The sequence below is a fragment of the Sphaerodactylus townsendi genome, linkage group LG05, assembly GCF_021028975.2.
Source record: "Sphaerodactylus townsendi isolate TG3544 linkage group LG05, MPM_Stown_v2.3, whole genome shotgun sequence".
Classification (NCBI taxonomy): domain Eukaryota; kingdom Metazoa; phylum Chordata; class Lepidosauria; order Squamata; family Sphaerodactylidae; genus Sphaerodactylus; species Sphaerodactylus townsendi.
Window position 1 is genome coordinate 67,117,406 of NC_059429.1, and position 17,591 is coordinate 67,134,996.

General features: G+C 42.1%; 2 protein-coding genes across 4 annotated transcripts in view; one reads left to right on the plus strand and one right to left on the minus strand.

The window, feature by feature from the left end:
- Positions 1-13,341, plus strand: part of TUT4 (terminal uridylyl transferase 4) — a 65,084-nt gene extending 51,743 nt beyond the window's left edge. For all 3 annotated transcript variants that reach the window (XM_048496950.1, XM_048496949.1, XM_048496952.1), the window contains exons 26-30: positions 4,214-4,374; positions 6,284-6,384; positions 6,915-7,437; positions 9,884-10,063; positions 11,514-13,341. In XM_048496950.1, the coding sequence (XP_048352907.1) occupies positions 4,214-4,374; positions 6,284-6,384; positions 6,915-7,437; positions 9,884-10,063; positions 11,514-11,605 (1,057 nt within the window). In that variant the 3' untranslated portion in view covers positions 11,606-13,341. The remainder of the gene's footprint in view (positions 1-4,213; positions 4,375-6,283; positions 6,385-6,914; positions 7,438-9,883; positions 10,064-11,513) is intronic.
- Positions 13,287-17,562, minus strand: PRPF38A (pre-mRNA processing factor 38A). Its single transcript, XM_048496956.1, has 10 exons — positions 17,353-17,562; positions 17,017-17,176; positions 16,479-16,600; positions 15,683-15,768; positions 15,412-15,519; positions 15,164-15,276; positions 15,046-15,072; positions 14,239-14,336; positions 13,815-13,863; positions 13,287-13,587 (listed from the first exon to the last, which is right to left on the minus strand). Exons 1-10 carry the CDS (start codon positions 17,480-17,482, stop codon positions 13,545-13,547), a joined length of 936 nt encoding a protein of 311 aa, XP_048352913.1. The 5' UTR covers positions 17,483-17,562; the 3' UTR covers positions 13,287-13,544.
- Between the last annotated feature and the right edge of the window lie 29 nt (positions 17,563-17,591).

Here is a 17,591-nt window from a genome sequence, read left to right on the forward strand (position 1 = left end):
ACAACCAGGTCCGGCAACTTAAACAATTCACAATTATAGTCATATCGTAATATAGCATTCATAGGAAAGATTTAGAGAGAGATGCAAAGAAAACAGTTCCCTGGGCTTGAGGTTTGATCACACGAGCAATTTGAGGGGGGTTGGCAAGAAAAACCTTTGGCAGGATCCAAGATCTAGGGGTGGGGGGCGGCACCCCATGAGAGGGAAGGAGGGTGTGCAGAAAAGAAGGCGGGGGGGGAAAGGGTTTGGAAGTCAGCTCTACCTTCCCCTCCTGTAAGGAGACTTTGGCCGGTTTGAGCTCGCTTCCTACCTTCACAGCGGAGGCTGTGTAAGATAGGTGTGGCTGGGAGACCCCGCCGGCACTGTGACTAGAAAGGGAGGCGCTCAGCAGGCGATGGGGGAGCATGATATTGATTCTGGCGCCACGCCTATGTGGCAGTGTAGGCTCAGATGGACGAAGGAAAAGGTTCTCAAGGAGAGGTTTGAAGAAGAGTTTTGAAGGTTTAAACTAAGATGGAGGCGGCTTGAAGCAGGTCCCATCGGTATCCTAGGGAGCACGCACGAGCTGTGTCCCGTTTAAGGCGGATGCTGTAATGGGCGAAGCCTTTCAAGGCATTGGCACACATAATCAGAAGGAGAAAAACTTTAATTGAAGCACAAGAGCATAGCTTAGAAGCAATGGAAAAATCCCTCTTATGAGGGGAAAACTTTAGGGGGTCTCTTGAAAGGGGGCAAGACATACAGAACATACATAGGCATACAGAGCACATATAAAGTGACGAGGAGGATTGCAACTCTGATTTGAGATCTTGCTCTCTCTGAGGTACTGACGATTTTGCTGCCACTGGGAGCTTTGAGCTTAGGGCTTTGCACAGGCTCAGAGGCTATGAGATCTGGTTTGAACCTTACAGCTGGAGAGGGCCAAGGGGGCTTCTTCTTCACGAAGGACTTTTGGCTTAAGGCCATTGTGCGAGCATCTTCCCCTTTCCATGCCTCATTGTCCTGTAGATTGGCTATGGGGCATTCTGAGGAGGGCTCAAAACGGCAGTCCTCTTCCGTCAGCATTTCTTTCTGTTGCAATTCAGTGACTGTGGACTCTGCAGAGATTTTGAAATGCACATTCTGGGGCACTGGCGGAGCAATGGTGACTGTTGAAGTACAAGGGGTTAGCAGAGCAGGAAGTATAGACGTAGGGGGGGAGCAAGCTGGCAAGACCAGCCCAATGGTCTCCTGTGGGGATGGGATCACTATACTGAGCTGGGGCAGCGAAGATCTCATGGGGGAGCTCCGGGGGAAGGGTTTGAGGTGCGGATCCTGGTTCCGGGCTGGGAGATGCCCGGGCGCGGGCCTCCCCAGCGGGCATTGGGAGGCCTTCGGTCTTAGACTTTCCTGGGGGTCTTCGCCCTCTGGGGAGAGACCCTCCTCCGGTCAGGGTTGTGAGGCCCCCCCGCCGGGCAGCCTACAATTCCTCCTCGAAATGTCCTGGCTTGCCGCACTGGAGACACTCGTCTCGGGGCTGTCTCATGGCAGCGGAGAGGGCGGCGGCTAGAAGGCTGGCTTGATGGGCGAAAGACCCGATATCCTGGCAAGCTTTGAGCATGTCGGCCAGCTCGGGTTCCTTCCTAGGCCTGTGATCGCTTTGGCGGCACTCCAGCGAGGCGTTCTCCTTGGCAAGGCGCTTAAGGAGTTCGCCCTGGGCCTCCTCGTTGTCAACCTGCCTCTTGAGGGGCCTCCTGAGCCTGTTCACAAACTCAGCATAGGGCTCTTGAGGCTTCTGCCGGGTGCTAGAAAACTTTGGGTTGGCTGTCCGGGTATTGGGGACTTTCAAAAAGCCTGTAGGCGCATTCAGAGGCGCACCGTAAGGGTGGCCACCCGGCAGGGCGACTTGTGCATTGGGGCTAGCGAAAGCTTCGCAGCCATAAAGCTGCGCTGGTGGTGTAGGCGCCGCCAGAGGCGGCTGCCCTGCTAAAGCATTGCTGGCGGAACTCGCTTCCCAGATCACAAATTGTGCAGGGCTCAGGAGCATGCGGAAGGTGGTCTTCCAGTCGTCCGAAACCATTAAGTGATTCCCTCGCGATTGCCTCTAGCATGCCTCTCACGTGAGGGGCTAGTGATTCCTACGCCTCGCATCGCTGGCGGAGCTCAGTGAGGGATGTTATAGCTTAAAGGGCGGTACTCGATAACCCGCCGAATGACGCCACCCTCCCTCGGTATCTGTGAAATGGACGGGGCACAATGCAAGAATATCGGCATCGTCTTCCGTCCAGGGTTTCTTTCTTCTGCAGATCGTGGCTAATACGTTCCGCAAGAGTCTTGAAACCCGCGCCATTACGATGGGCACTGACGGAGGTGCAGTGGCTTCGGAAAATGAAGGCGAGCAAGGGGAGGGGCGGCTGAGCCGCGGAGAGTTTGAAATGGGCGAAGGAGCAAGGGCAGAAGGAGGACAGGCGTCCAATTTAGCGGATAGAGAAAATTCCGGGGTTGAAATTGAAGGTGAAAGATCGAAAGGAGGGCGGCCTACAGCAAGGGAGCCATAGGTCTGCAGGCTGATGGCGACATAACATTGTCTCCATCGCCAGTAGCAGTGACATCGGGCGCCAGGCTCTGTGCCAAGAGTGCACCCGATGTTTTCCCAGTCCTTAAGATTCAATGTCCCCCCCCTCTGGGTACCATGGACATTGAGCTTCAATCTCCTCAACCAATTTGCGCAGCTCCCTTCTCTTTACGGGACCCTGCCGCATTTCGCTTAACGCTTTCAGTTCGTCAACGTGCTTGTCATAAGCCCTGCTTTTGCAAGCTCCCATACTCACCGGTGTTCCGCCAGACGAGAGAGTGTCCTAGGACGCTGTCTCTGGATGCGCCGATCCAGAGGACAGGCGATACCGAAACGGTGGTCCCTGGATGCGCCGATCCAGCGGACTTCGGTATCGCGGCCCTTCCCAGGCGACGGTGAGCAGGGTGGGAGGTTCGAGGATTCCCGGGTTCTCGCACCAGCTTGTAGTCGACTCCACGTGGTCAGCGAAGAACGGTGACGGTGACGCGGAGATAACATCTGGTGGAGATCGCCAGCAGCGGGAGCGCGGAGCTCCGTGTTCCTAGCGAGTCTCCCGCGTGCTGGTTCCTGGCACCTTTTATTGTGATTCTATCGGGGGCGTGTAGAAGGGAGGAACGGAGGGAGTTCCGGGAGAGCGGGAGGTCGGGAGATCATCATGTGATGCATGATCTCACCTGGCTACGTGCGGAGAGGAGCGTAAGCGTCTAAGCCTAATCCTCACCTGGGGGCAAGACCATTGTCCCTGCGCCCGGTGACTGAGCCAGATAGTTCATGACCCGTGACTCATACGGGGTTGAGGAGTGGGGGTGCGGTGCGACCAGAAGGCCGTAGGTCCGTTGGTGTGCCAACGTTCTACTACGGTGCTGCTGGGTCAGCAGTGCATTACTACACCTAACCTTGGACGGCGCGGTGGAAGGGAGGGAAATAAAGTGCCTCCTGCCTGCCTCCTGCCACTGCAACCCAGGATTTTTCAAAAGGATTGCTCGTTTAGCTATTTTTGAAAATCCAGGGTTGAATGAAATAAAACAGGGCAGGCTTGTTTTGGGGGTGGGGCTTGTTCGAGCCCCCCCCCCCCAATAGTTTAGAAAGCATCCTAAACCTGTTATATTTGCCCTGTGTGGACCATACTCTTTTTGTTTGCCTCAAGCAGTGCGCCCCATCCTTTTACCTGTTCCTTTTTAAATAGTTGGTTTAAAATCACAGGTTCAGTTCCTTACTTGATACTGCTTTTGTCCTCAGTATAAGAGATGGCAGAAAATAGTGCCAAACTCTGTAGCTGAATTACATGGTACTTGCTATATAATTCTTTCCTGAATAACACTACAAGTGCCTCTGCCTTGAAAGATAAAGGCAGTGCGCAGATGCAGAAAATATAAGCCATCGGTGGCATCTTTTCAGGAAATTTTTCCCTTCTGCTTAAACTTTTATCTCCCGTTTACAACATTTCAACCTCCAGTTGCCTCAGACAAATAGGCAACACCTTATATCAAACTAATGTTGTGTTTGCAGTACCTCCTAAATATTGTGCGCTTCCAGTAAATCTAGCACAGCTCATATTCTATTAGTTTAATTTAAATTCTCTGTTGTCTTCATTCTGCTGCATTTTAATACAATTTCAGTGCTATGTCAAAATATTATGTAATACTTTTTCTCTTTTAGGCTGAAGAAAAAGGAGAATGAGAGAGAGGATGAAAAGGAAGTAAAGGAAGAAGATAAAGAGACGAGAGAAAAGAGGTGCTTTATCTGTGGGGATGTTGGACATGTTAGAAGGGATTGTCCCGATTCCAAACAAACAAGACAAAGAAGCAATGGTGTTCCAGGTAAAATAGAATCACCCTTTCCCCCAATTTTGCATTCTAATATTTCTCAGTTGGCATTAAAAAACATTTGTTACCTATTTTCAACACAATATACTGTTTTTTATTATGTGGACTTGTCTATGAAATATTATCCTTTTCTGGATAATTTATTTGAAAAAAGATAGAAAACTTGCTGTGTTTTAAAATCCTGTCATATACTTTATGGGATTGTCTCCTTTTCTTATTTTACATGAGTATTCTAATTTTTATTAGTTGCCTTCAACTTATTGTCTACCATTTATCAAACAACATCAAAAATGTGTACAATAGTACTCATGTTCTCTACTCTCAGGGCCTTCCCATAAGCTTTTTTCCCAGAATTTTATTTGGTTAACATATTTTTATCCTGCCATCAGAGTGAATTTGATTTAAACTTTGACAAATAAATGAAATAGATTTAAATCACTAGTCAGCAGGAATTGGTTTAACCATGGCTGTTTACATAAAGAGTCATTCTTGCTGGTATAATCTTAAAATTTACAACCATGTTTTATTTTTATAGTAAAGCCTACGTTATCCATAGAGGAATTTCATTAAAATATTTACAAACTGGATTTCTTTTATGGCCTGTTGCCATTATAGATTTTATCATCCAGGGAGAGAATAATATGATAAACCCCAGACTATGCACATAAAGATCCCAAAACTTGTGCAGTATTCTCCTTAAAAGATTTTACTTTCATTTTTATGGCTTGCCCATCCTCACACTTAGCTCCTTGTGAAGATCTATTGTATTCCAAATGATCTTCCATTCATTGAATATCTTAAAACTTAGCACTTAAGCGGTTGATTCTGTGTACATAGGGGTTGATTCTGTGTACATAGATTTGCAAAGGAACAATGGGATTAAAGTCTTTTTGTATGCTTATTTTATAACATTTTAGCTTGAAGGAGAGACTTATTAGCTCTTCAGACACAAATTCACAGTTCTGAGAACTGCAAAACCAAGCATGTGTGATATTTTTTAGATGGAAACTGGCCAAAATAATCTTACAGAAACCTCTGGAAGAACATGACTGTGAATGGATTAATGGAATTTGTTTACCAAAAAATTTAATATTGCATGAATATACAGTCTCATAATTAAAAATTAATCCTTGTTTCATGATGAATAATCTTTGAACTATAATGTATCTTAAATAGAAACCTATTAGTTTTTTCCTCAAAATACCTTTTACTTTAAAAAATAAAATTTAAATTTATTTTTTTAATCCTATTAAACACATCAAATTTTTAATTTTAAATAAATCATTGCCTTTTATCCACCCTGCCTGCTTTTCTTCCTAGGAATTTGGGGCACTATGCATCATATTCCCCTCATTCATTTTATTCTCATGACACCCCAGTTTTGGTAGGTTAGGCTGTGAGTGTGTAATTGGCCCAAGGTCACCAAACAAGCTTCATGGCAGAGTATGGACTTGAACCTGGATCTCCCAGAACCTAGTCCAACATTCTAACCGTTGCACCATGCTTTAAATAATAGTAACATCATGATGGTTGGAAGTAGGGTATTTTAGTTATGTTTCAGAGTGTCTTCTTTCATCAAACTCAGAAATTAAAACGAGTATTTTGTGTGAGTTTTGGACTTCTGTAGTTCAACAAGTAAATGTGGGGTAAATAAATAAAAGTGGGGTAACGCTTGTCTTCGTGACCAAAAACTAGCTTCTGTCCCTTACCTGAATAAGCTTTGTACTTCTGCAAAACACCAATAGGTGATTTCTGGGTACCTTGGCAACTGGAATTTGTCCAGCCTTGTAACCAAGTCTTGGCACACTTTGGACCTTTGCTTGCAGTGAAGGCCATGCTTTTGCTTACAGTCTGGTTTGCTAAAATATATAATCTCCTACATTCATTACATTTTGTCATTCAGCTGCTCAGTTAGTCAGAAGTCTTGTAAACTCACAGCAAATAACTGGATCCATTCAGCAGCAAGTGGAAAGACCCTTGCGCACCAGACAACCATCAGAAGGTGTAAGTTCCATGTATTTAATAATTTTTAGTGAGTAATTTTATCTTTGAAGCCAGTGTGAGTTGTTGATGGCAATACAGATGCAATACTTCGTGCCTCTTCAATTTCCTACTATGCAACTCAAATGTTTTAATAGTATTGGTTCTAAAGTATTTATGCTCAAGGTTTTGTTGAAATTGCTATAAACTGATTACATCTGAGAAATCCCAGATTGAGCCAGATAAATGTATGGAATAAAGGAGAATAATTAAGATGCTGTTGATGAGTGAAACCAGATGTGTTTCTGATTATGTAATGCTTTGTTCCAGTAGTTTCCCAACTGACTATTTTCAATGGTAGGACTTTTTCTATAAAAACAACATATCAAATTCGCTAATAAACCTTATTGAGTTTGAACAACTAAAGAATTCAGTTTACTGTTAAGAAATAGTAAAGTAGGGGCCAGAGAGAGAAAAAAGCCTTCTTATGCATCAGAAGATTAAACAGAACTTTCTAGTGAACTAATCCAAACTACGTCTTTTTCTCCTTCTAGTCTGATTCACGTCAGTCATCTTACTCTCCACAGCCTCAGCAGTTTACCCAGAATTCCTCTCCACCAACCTCCATTAACCAGACCCAGCCACAACCTATCTCCCAAACCAAGCATGCTCTGCCACCCCAGCAAGGGGCACAGCCACCCCACCAGGTCCAGCTGCCTTTGTTTAATTTTCCCCAATCTTCCCCAGGTCAGTATTCTACCTTGCATAACCTGGGACTATTTCAGATGCATCATCAGCAACAGCATCACCAAATTCAACTTCCTAACACCTCGTGGCCTATTATTCACTCTGCACCTGGTAATCCTACTCACTCTACAAGTGTTCCATTTTCTGTGAGGGCTGGCAGCAGCAATCCACCCAATAATCCGAGCAACGTAAATTTGAATGATCCCAGTATCATCTTTGCACAGCCTGCTGCCAGGCCTGTAAGAATCCCCAGCAATTCTCATGAGGGACACTGGCACAACCCTGTGACTCTAAACTCACTGGTGAACAATGGCACTGTGGGGAATTCAGGTAACTCTCCTCTCTTGTCTTGTTTTTTTTTTTACTGATGATTTCTTTACTAAACATTTCTGAACCTATTCATTGCTGTTAAGCTTATCACAATTTTTAAGAAAGATGTACCTAGTAATTTTTAACTATAAAAAGCATTGTCTGTTTGATAAGAGATTCAGGAATGAAAAATGGCTTTTGAAAGGTGTTTTGTGTTAAGAAACATAGGTCTCCAAACTGCATTCTCCCCTGAGCTAGAGGACATATTGTGTGTGGTTCCCATTGTCCCATCAGGTTCCCATTGTCCCATCAGAATTTCTTCCTCTTCCTGTGGAGAGAGACTCCCCCCTTTGTTTTTGTTTGATTCCTGCCTCCAAAGGGAGTAGCATGTTTTGGATTACCTGCTCCACCCTGCCTGTTTCCTTTGCCTTTTGGCACATTTTTGTGTTGTGCATCCCAAAGTTTCTACCCAACCCACAGTATCCCAAGAAGGTGCTGTGGCACAATCTGGACGTCAGAAGGTCCTTGAAGGCGTACCTGATCAGGACCCAGCGATTCCAAAAATCTCAGTCTCTTTTCATTGAATTCCCTCTCCCCCAATAGGGGAAAAGCAGTTTCCAGCAGCACCATCAGCCACTGCCTCAAGTCCTGCATCATAGAGGGCCATGAAGCTGGTACCCCCTCCAGGCATCACATCCCACTCCATCAGAGGGGTAGCATCCAACACCACCTTTTCAAGAACACATCCGTGGAGGATACTTGTAAGGCTGCTACATGGTCCTCCATTTCAACTTTCATAAAACACTACAAAACACTACAAAATCAATCTCTTTAGCTCTTCCGATGCAGCCTTTGGGCGCAAGGTCCTGCTACACATTCTGTCCTACGACAATGGCCCACCCAACTAAGAAGAAGAATTGGATTTATATCCCCCCTTTCTCTCCTGTAAGGAGACTCAAAGGGACTTACAAACTCCTTTCCCTTCTCCCCTCATAACCCTGTGAGGCTGAGAGAACTCAGAAGAACTGTGACTAACCCAAGGTCACCCAGCTGACGTGTGTTGGAGTGCACAGGCTAATCTGAATTCCCCAGACAAGCCTTCACAGCTGAAGCAGCAGAGCGGGGAATCAAACCTGGTTCCTCCAGATTAGAGTACACCTGCTCTTAACCACTACGCCACTGCTGCTCCTGAGGGGACACTGCTCTGGGAGGTCCCACAAGATGTTCTCCAGCTCAGGGTTGGTACATACCCGTGAAGGGTCCTTCTTCTCTGAGCATAATGAGCACATCCTGCCCTCCTGTGCCATCGTCTGCCTTTCTGTCTCTTTCTTGTCTTTCATTCCATGGCTACTAACAGCTTGTGACCTCGCATGTAATCTGTGCAGTTCATTAATGTTAGCCTTCATTGTTCCTCTTTTGGTCCACAGTTGTAATGGGATCAAGTTAAGCTAAGTTTAAGTTAAGTTCAAGTTAAGTTTTGGATAGTCCTAATTGTTTTAGGCTATTGCTTCTCGGAGTCTCAACATTGGAGCAAAGGGGGCAATCCCTCTCCACAGGAAGAGGAAGACATTTCATTTCCTGCCTCCCTGATGGGAAACACCCACAAGATGTCCTCGTTACGCTCAGAGAAGGACCCTTCATGGGTAAGAACCAATGGTCATTCCCAAGCAACAATTTGATAGTTCAGGTATGCAGAGGCAAAGGCTGCAATAAAAAAGAACCCTGTGCTCAAATGGAAAGGGTCTCCATTTGAAATGCTGTCCATTTTGCTTTGTTGCTGCAGCCCATCAAGGTCATGTTGAATAATGCTGACAAATGCGCCAGTAGGTTCCTAAATGTCTGGAACAATTTTTAAGTGAAATGCAATAATAGCCCCAAACCTCCCCGTGCACAGGCAGAACATTCTGCACAGCCTTTTGGGATCCTTTTGGGATTTCCTCTTGGAAAATAACTACAGGCTCTATTAGTTCTATCTCTGTTACTGTTAATGCCAGCCTCCTAATGTGTTACTTTTATTATGTTTTCACAGTTGTGGTATTCAAAAATTAATAATTATAAGATTGCCTTTTAAAAAATAATTGTTTACTTAGTTTACTGTATGGTCTGTTCTGTGTCAGACTAAGCAGAAATGAGTGTTTCTTTTACACAACAGAAGAAAACTGCATTCTTTTATGTAGTCAATTGAGTAGACATTTTCAATACTTGATACAACTTCAATACTTGCTTTTAATATACAAATCTTTGACTTGATGGTAGATTACAGCTCATGTTGCTTAAAACAGCATTAGAATGTGTTGAAAAACAAAAATGTCAAGCTAGATTTAAGTTGTTATGCATAAATTAAACAAATTCACTAGTAATTTTTAAAAGATAAGAGTTTGGTATATACTGACGTGCCTTTTCATCTAACGTTTCAAAATGTTTCATAAAGAACAATGCCTCCTTTTCTCTTTTCAATGAATACTAGATCAGGGCTTCCAAGGACAGTTTGGTAAAATGAACCCTTCTCCTCCTGCTGTTCCTTGGGACCATGGAGCCCCTGGCCATTTTCCTCACCTTCGAGGGACGTGGCCTTACAATTTGTCTCCGAACTACATGCAACAGGGAAATGCCAGCTATCCACTGAACAAAACTTTCTACCCTCAAGGTACTAGAGCAAATATATGAAGTACCTCTGTTTTCACTGATAGACATCTGCAGTCCTTAAACCATTTATTTTGAAATAGGCCCATGGGAATCAATGAAAATCAAGTTACTAGTTGCAAATCAGCCTCTAATAAGATGTAAGAATCATATTAATTAGCTCTCTGAGTACAGTCAGAATTCCTTTTAAGCAGGTATGTTTAGAACCATACTATCAGGGAATTAATAATCAATTGTCTGAATGCAGCTTGCCTCCTTTAGTGTCAGAACATGTGTTTAGATGGACAAAATCTAGATGACAGGTGGACCCTCCTTCCAGCAGGTGCCGTGTGCATAATTAGGGCTGTGTGCACAACTGTACCGTGTGCAAAGGCAGATAAGACATGGGCACCTGATTGGCACCTCAATTGTATATAGTTGGCACAGACTACAGGGTAAAGTGTGCCTAGAAACCCCTGTGGTCTGGCGGAGCACTTTGACAGTAGTTAGCAATAAACAGAACTGCACTGGTGACTGTGTGTCTTTCGGTTCTTGTTTGCATTGCATCCTGCAAGGTGACCTACTCGCGAGTAAGCCGCTGCTTCAACATTTAGGTCACTTGAACAAGATAGAGGTTAAACAGGATTAATGTTGTCAATTAAATTAACTAGATGTTTCTGCTTGGTTTCTAATGTATATAAATGTTTCTTTTCTGAAGTCACTGTTAAAGAAGTAACTTTTGACGATAAAAAAACTGCTTTACTTCTGCAAATATTCTTTACATTGATGTTTCCTAGTTTCACATTTACCTGAGCAGGATTGCCTTGTAAGCCACTAACTGATTTAGTGGTGTACCTTTCAGATTTAATAAGTGGTAATTTTTTATAATTGAACTAAAGTCCACTTATACATCAGACTGCCCAATTCAGGGGGACAGAAGCAGGTTGCGGAGGCAGTACAGGCCCACACCAGCATGTTTGCCCACTCTACCAGTATAAGAGGCCCTTATGCTGATGGATGGGGCAAACATGCCGGCATAACACAGTTATGTGATACTCAAACCTAGAAGTTCCCGCCTCCCAGGAGCATGCCCAGGCAGCAGGAGTAGGCTACCACCATTTTTGGGTATGGAACTGACTTTGGTTGGCTTCCACTGGGATTTCAGCCCAGACTTACACCATGGGAAATCATGGCATCATTTTATCCAGTGGGATTTTTCTGGATGGTCGGCATTTTTTTGTTGGTATTGCACTTCTAAAACTCCTTTGGAGGTGGCATAGTGGCATCTTTGCCATGCTGTACCCAGCTACTTATTCTGTATTAGCTTGTTGATGTTACAGTCTCTTTCCTGTCCACCAAGTCTCCATTCCCACTATGAAGCCACAGGGAGTTTAAAGCTTGTTTTTAAACTATGTATTAGTACAAAAGTTTAATCAATGTGTCTCCTAAAGTAATTGCAATTAATTTTCTTTTAGCTGGCTTACTGATGCAGAACAACCAGCGCTTTTCTCTTCTGTCTCAAGGACACCCACACTTGAACATGAATTTTATTCAACAGAAAAAATGAAGTTTAATTAAGAGGATGGGAAGAAATCAGGTTCTGGATTAAAATCTTATTGCAACATGTTTAGATAAGAGATTATTTAAAACTTTTTAACTGTATCATTTGTACATAGATATAAAATATAGTTTTTACCAGTATCACAAGTGTGATACAAATGTCATCTATTTTATTACCCTATTTTTAAGGGAAACTGTTTTATTTTATCTTGATAAAATGTAAAGAGAGTTTTTAAAATTAAGTTGTTTATTTTCTATTAGCTTTATTCATACTTTGGTTCAGACTTTATATCGATTGTTCTAAAAAGAAATTAGAAGGGATTTCTTGTGTTAAAGATTGTCACTTCTTTACAGAACAATGTAGTGCCAAAAAATTTTAAAAGGAAAAAAATAAAATTGCAAAATTAGAAATCACAACCAGAATTTTCTTCTGTGTATAGTTTGGGTGCATTTGGCTATAATTAATTTTTTTAAGATTAAAGACTAGGTGAAATATCATTTCAGAACCTACTTAAGTTATTATCAGAATACACAAGTTTTCAGAATTTGCAGAAGTCTTTGCAAGTTGTTTGATCAGATTTCAGAGGTGAATGTAGAAAGTAAGGCTGTGGGCTTCTGAAGGCCAGCCCATTTTCCTTCTCGAAATTCCTCAAGTTACTGCTTATCCTTACATTGATGAATAAATGCATATGTTTATGCTTCGCTTTGACAAATTAAAGACAGTATGCCAGAAATCACCAACTTTTTCTTTAATGAGAGTTATTTCTGAATAATTAAAAATTTCCCAGGCACTCCTCCCTCCAACGTGTTATCAAATTTTGTTCTATCCTAGAAATTAACACGAAGAACATCAAAAATAAAGCTGTTAGAATCCAGCTACAGCACATTTTTACAAGCTTTTCCTGGGTTTTCTAGGGGTACACTTGTTATCCTATAACCAGGTATCTCGCAAACTGGTAGGCAGTCTGGATAAGAGCAGCTTCCCCTCATTCCTGAACTTCTGTCAATGAGACTAACCAAATGTTATAGAGAACATTATAAAGCAATATAATCCAACATGTGCCTGCAAACTGGGGTTGCAATATAATTCAGTGTGACTGGGTATGATTAAATTTGCATAGGTTCCATTTGATAACCTACTATTAATGTCGAGCTGTTAAAAACTCCAAAAAAAGCTTACCTTCAGTTTGTATCAAAACTTCCTACTTCAAATAATTTAGGTCTATGCTATCTATGAGTATGTGTGTGAAACATTTGGGTTGAATTACAAGTTTGTATAAAGTTGTTCTTTTAAAAACTGTCTACTCTGAATGTCGTGTCACACATTCCTGCCTTCTAGAAGTGTGCAGAAAATAACACCAGAAGCTTTGTCAATTTATATTACCAATCTCTGTGTCAGAGGAGTGCAGTAGAGATTTTTTTTAATTTGCAAGCTTTCCCTAAATTGAAACTCTACATTTCAGTCTTCTGAAAACTGCACAAGTTCATTATCTCTGGGGGAAGATGCCTGACATAAAATCATATGTGAGACATATGTAGAATGGAGCATTAATAACATAACGGTTTTCAGACAGAAATTAGAATAATTTGGTTTCTCACAAATCATTCCCTGTAGTCTTATTAGTATTTTGATGGTTTGTTGGACTTTGTAAAAATGAGCAGTTGCATAACAATCAGACTAAACATTGTAAAAACACCAAATAAACAGTCCTTTATTAATAGGTCTTGTAATGAATTTAAACAGTTCCTTCTCTTATGTTGGGTTTTTTACTGGCTTCCAAAAGAATTTAAACAGATTGTACACTGAAAATGCTTTGCTTAGACAAAAAGAATACTATCATGTCCAAGATACTAAAATAATACAAAAAGTTGGCTACTGCAGGAGATGCTATACATCTTCTGAGCACATATCTACAAACAACGAAGGCTCAGATGTGCTGTCCAAGTTACTCATTTCCCCGGCGACTCTTCTTATGGCTTTTTTTAGATCTGAAAGTATAACCAAATCTCACTTGAGAGTGAACACATGTGAATTGCACACTCATAACCAGTGTTCCAATTATGGATTAGTTATGACATTTTAAAACAAACTCACCAAAATACATGCAAAATACATACATGGAACTTGACATTGGATAGTTACCATGGTAAAAAATCGACTAAGAATAAAGTCATTGATACAGCATTATTGTTTAGCAGCAAAATATGGACTGTACCTTTCTGGCGATTTTGAATGACTGCGATGCCTGTGACTACGATGATGCCCTGTTAATATAAGACATGAAATGCTTACTTTGAGTAATCATCTACATGCAGTTTCTTCTAAGTCCCAGTTCACACAATGGAAAACTGTTAAGGAGGTTCCTTTATGGAGAAACTATAAATAAAAAGCTAAAATTAAAGCTGTTATAAACAAACAGCTATACATTAGACCAGGGGTAGGGAACCTGCGGCTCTCCAGATGTTCAGGAACTACAATTCCCATCAGCCCCTACCAGCGTGGCCAATTGGCCATGCTGACAGAGGCTGATGGGAATTGTAGTTCCTGAACATCTGGAGAGCCGCAGGTTCCCTACCCCTGCATTAGACTGTACCTATTAGGTACTGACAAATGTCAGCAATATCACAGACTCTGCTAACCTGGAGATTTAGATCTTGATCTGTGCCGTCTTTCTCTGGATCTGCTTCGATGCCGTCTTGGGCTCTTACTACGGTGCCTTTCCCGCCGTGGTGAAGGACTAATAGGACACAGGATATTACTGGCATTTAGTTTACTGATTTATTAATTAAAATATTTATATTCTGCCTTTCCTAATAGTTCAAGGCAGCTTACAATAGTAGCTAAAAACATTTTCAGTTTAAAAGCAAAAATAACAAACCCCAATGTCCCTCACTCCCTTAAAAGATGCCTGTCACTCCATACTCAATAGCCCTGCCGAACAGGCAGGCCTCACAGAGCCTCCTGAAAATGTCCAAGGAGCAGGACCCCCATCTGTTCTGGGAGCCCATTACACAGAGACAGAGCCATGAAGGAAAAGGCTTGGGCTCTGGTTGATGTCAGAGAGTGTAGTGGTTAAAAATGATGTAGTGGTTAAAAATGATGTAGTGGTTAAAAATGATGGACTCTAATCTGGAGAACCAGATTTGATTCCCCCTTCTTCCATATGAAGCCTTCTGGGTGACCCTGGGCCAGTCACAGTTCTCTCAGAACTCTCTCAGCCCACACAGAGGCAGGCAACAGCAAATGTAACGTCTCTTGCCTTAAAAACTGTATGCAGTCATCTTAAGTCAGCTAAGACTTGATGGCAAAATCACACATATACTGGTTGATGCCAGACAGCCCACATTGAGTGGTGGGATAACCAGAAATGGCTGCCTGATTACCATAGCTGGTGCATGGAGACACATGGAATCCAGTTTTTAAAGACAATTCAGTAGTTTGCTTACCTTCTTCTCTTTGGAGAGCGACTTCGTCTGAAACAGGGAAAGGTAATGAGAATAAGTATATTATTCTTAAATCATTTGAGAACGTTTATGTTGACTGGAAAGATTTTCCCAAATATACCTTCTGGGAGATCTGCTCCGGCTTCTCCTATACCGCAGAGTTGGAGATCTGCGGGGTTTATCTAGATCCCTGTAGCCTCTTCTCCTGTGATCAGGTGTGGGAGCCCTTTCCATCTGAAAGAGTTATGAACTGTTAAAATACCCTGAATTCAAGGCATCACTAAAATATACATATACATCTACCGGTATTTCTAAGGTATGAGAGTGCTAGGATGCAAAAGAACTAGAAGGCTACACAAATACTTGAACCTTCTCATCTTCTTCCTCATCTTCACTAGACTCCACATCATCCATATCTTCCTCCAGTGCACTAATGCGTGGTTCCAGCTGTTCCGCTTCTTCTAAGACATATCGTTTCTAAAAATAACAATAGCTTTTCAGTGTAATGGGCAAAAGAATGAAACAATAAGCCATGCATTTGTAGTTTCACTTCCACAAGAGTCCTGCCTTGTCAAATTTGGTTACTACTTGTCAAATAGGCTAGTCTTATTTTTATCAATATATATTAGCCATTACACACCTGTAGTCTAGGTAAAATGATATCGCACATGCGCTCATCATGGAGCAGTTGATCAATGAACTCATCCACGTGCATTAATTCAAACTCTGGAAGAAAAAAATAGTTTCTGCTTTTTAGAATGCAAACAGCCATTTTTTAATTTCTAGTTCTATCTTCCACATAAAATTATTGTAAGAAAAGTAGAAATATTTCAGTTTTCAGCAGCCTGCTGATGGTATGCTTCTCTTCATGGTCTCCAAGTAAGAGGGCAATTTATCATAAAATAATAGGGTTACATCAGGGGTCTTCAAACTATGGCCCCCCAGATGTTCATGGACTACAATTCCCATCAGCCCTGCCACTTAGCCATGCTTGCAGGGGCTGATGGGAATTGTAGTCCATGAACATCTGGAGGGCCATAGTTTGAAGACCCCTGGGTTACATCAAAGCATACAACACATTATTTGACACCTGGTAAAGACTAACTTTGTACCTACGCTCTATACTAGAATATGCCATTGAGTTGTAATCTACTCATGGTGAGTCCATCCATGGAGCATTCCAAGCAAGGAATAAACAAAAATAATCTGCCATTGCTTTCCTCCACATAGTAACCCCAGTCTTCTTTGCTGGTCTCCCATGCAAATATTAGCCATGTCGGACCCTGCTTAGCATTCAAGTTCTAATGAGTACAAATTAAGCTGGGATATTCAGGTTGCTCATCAAATTAAAGAGTGTTGATTCTGTCTACATGTCTGATAAATACCACCTTGCTTTAGGGGCATGAGATGATAAATTATAAAATTGGACCGCTTACCCCCATTTCTATTTTGGCTTTTTATTTTTCGATAATCATTGTACAATGGTTCAAGGTACTTGTAGCAATCTATGGCAGTGCCAGTTAGTCTCATATACAGTGCACCCAGCAATCTCACGTACCTGAAAATTAGTAAGCACAAAAATAGTTTGGAGTAGCATCATTATTCTATCAAGTATAGAAATCTAAAACTAGAAAACATCAGTATGAGACATCATTATTCGTGATTACATGAATCTTCATTTTCTCTTTCTGCAAATCACATTCTGCACATTCAAAATATATATAGTAGATCCATAGCAGCAACGAGTTTGTGAGGGAGTGGAGTCAAAAACATTAACAAAAAAATAACGTATTAAGGATATGTTCATAAGATTCTGACTTGTCAGGAACATACAGCGGAATATAAATAACTAAATTAGGATTCATAGAGTCTCTAATGTGAACCTGAACATCTATAAAATGATACTAGTTACTTTCAAGTACAGAATGAAGTATCTGCACTAATCTTAAAACTTCAGACTGTATAGCTCCTTACTTGAAATCTTCATTCTTTATAAATTCCACAATGATGTCTTTTTCAGGCTGTATCTGTAACATCTTTAGAGTCAGACATAAGAATGGTGTTGGCTTGATATTTCCACCATAAACTCCACCAATGTATCTCAGTTCCATAGCTTTATCCACAACCAATTCAGCTAAAACAGAAAAAATAGGAAGCGGGGCAATATACGTGCCATTAAGAAGCTACAGTATGCACAACATGGTTCTTATTTCCCTGCCTCCCCATCCTGTTTTCAGGTTTCCCTCATTGGCATACCGCCCCACACACGTCTCTAACGCCAAGCCACTCTCGTAGCTACTCACACCGTACCAGTCAGACCGAAGCATTCCTCCTTCCAGTACTTGGACTCATAGATGCGAGTGCGGATGATCTTTTCCACCAGGTACTGCGGGTTAGTGCCATGGATGCTATGCGCATCCTTTACCGTCCGGTTTGCCATCGCTTTACCAAGAACCAATACCAGAAAAAAATGAGGGGGAAAACAACGGAACTACCGGGTCAGGGCACTACCACACAAACGCATATGCTTCCGCTTCCGTTTCATAGTC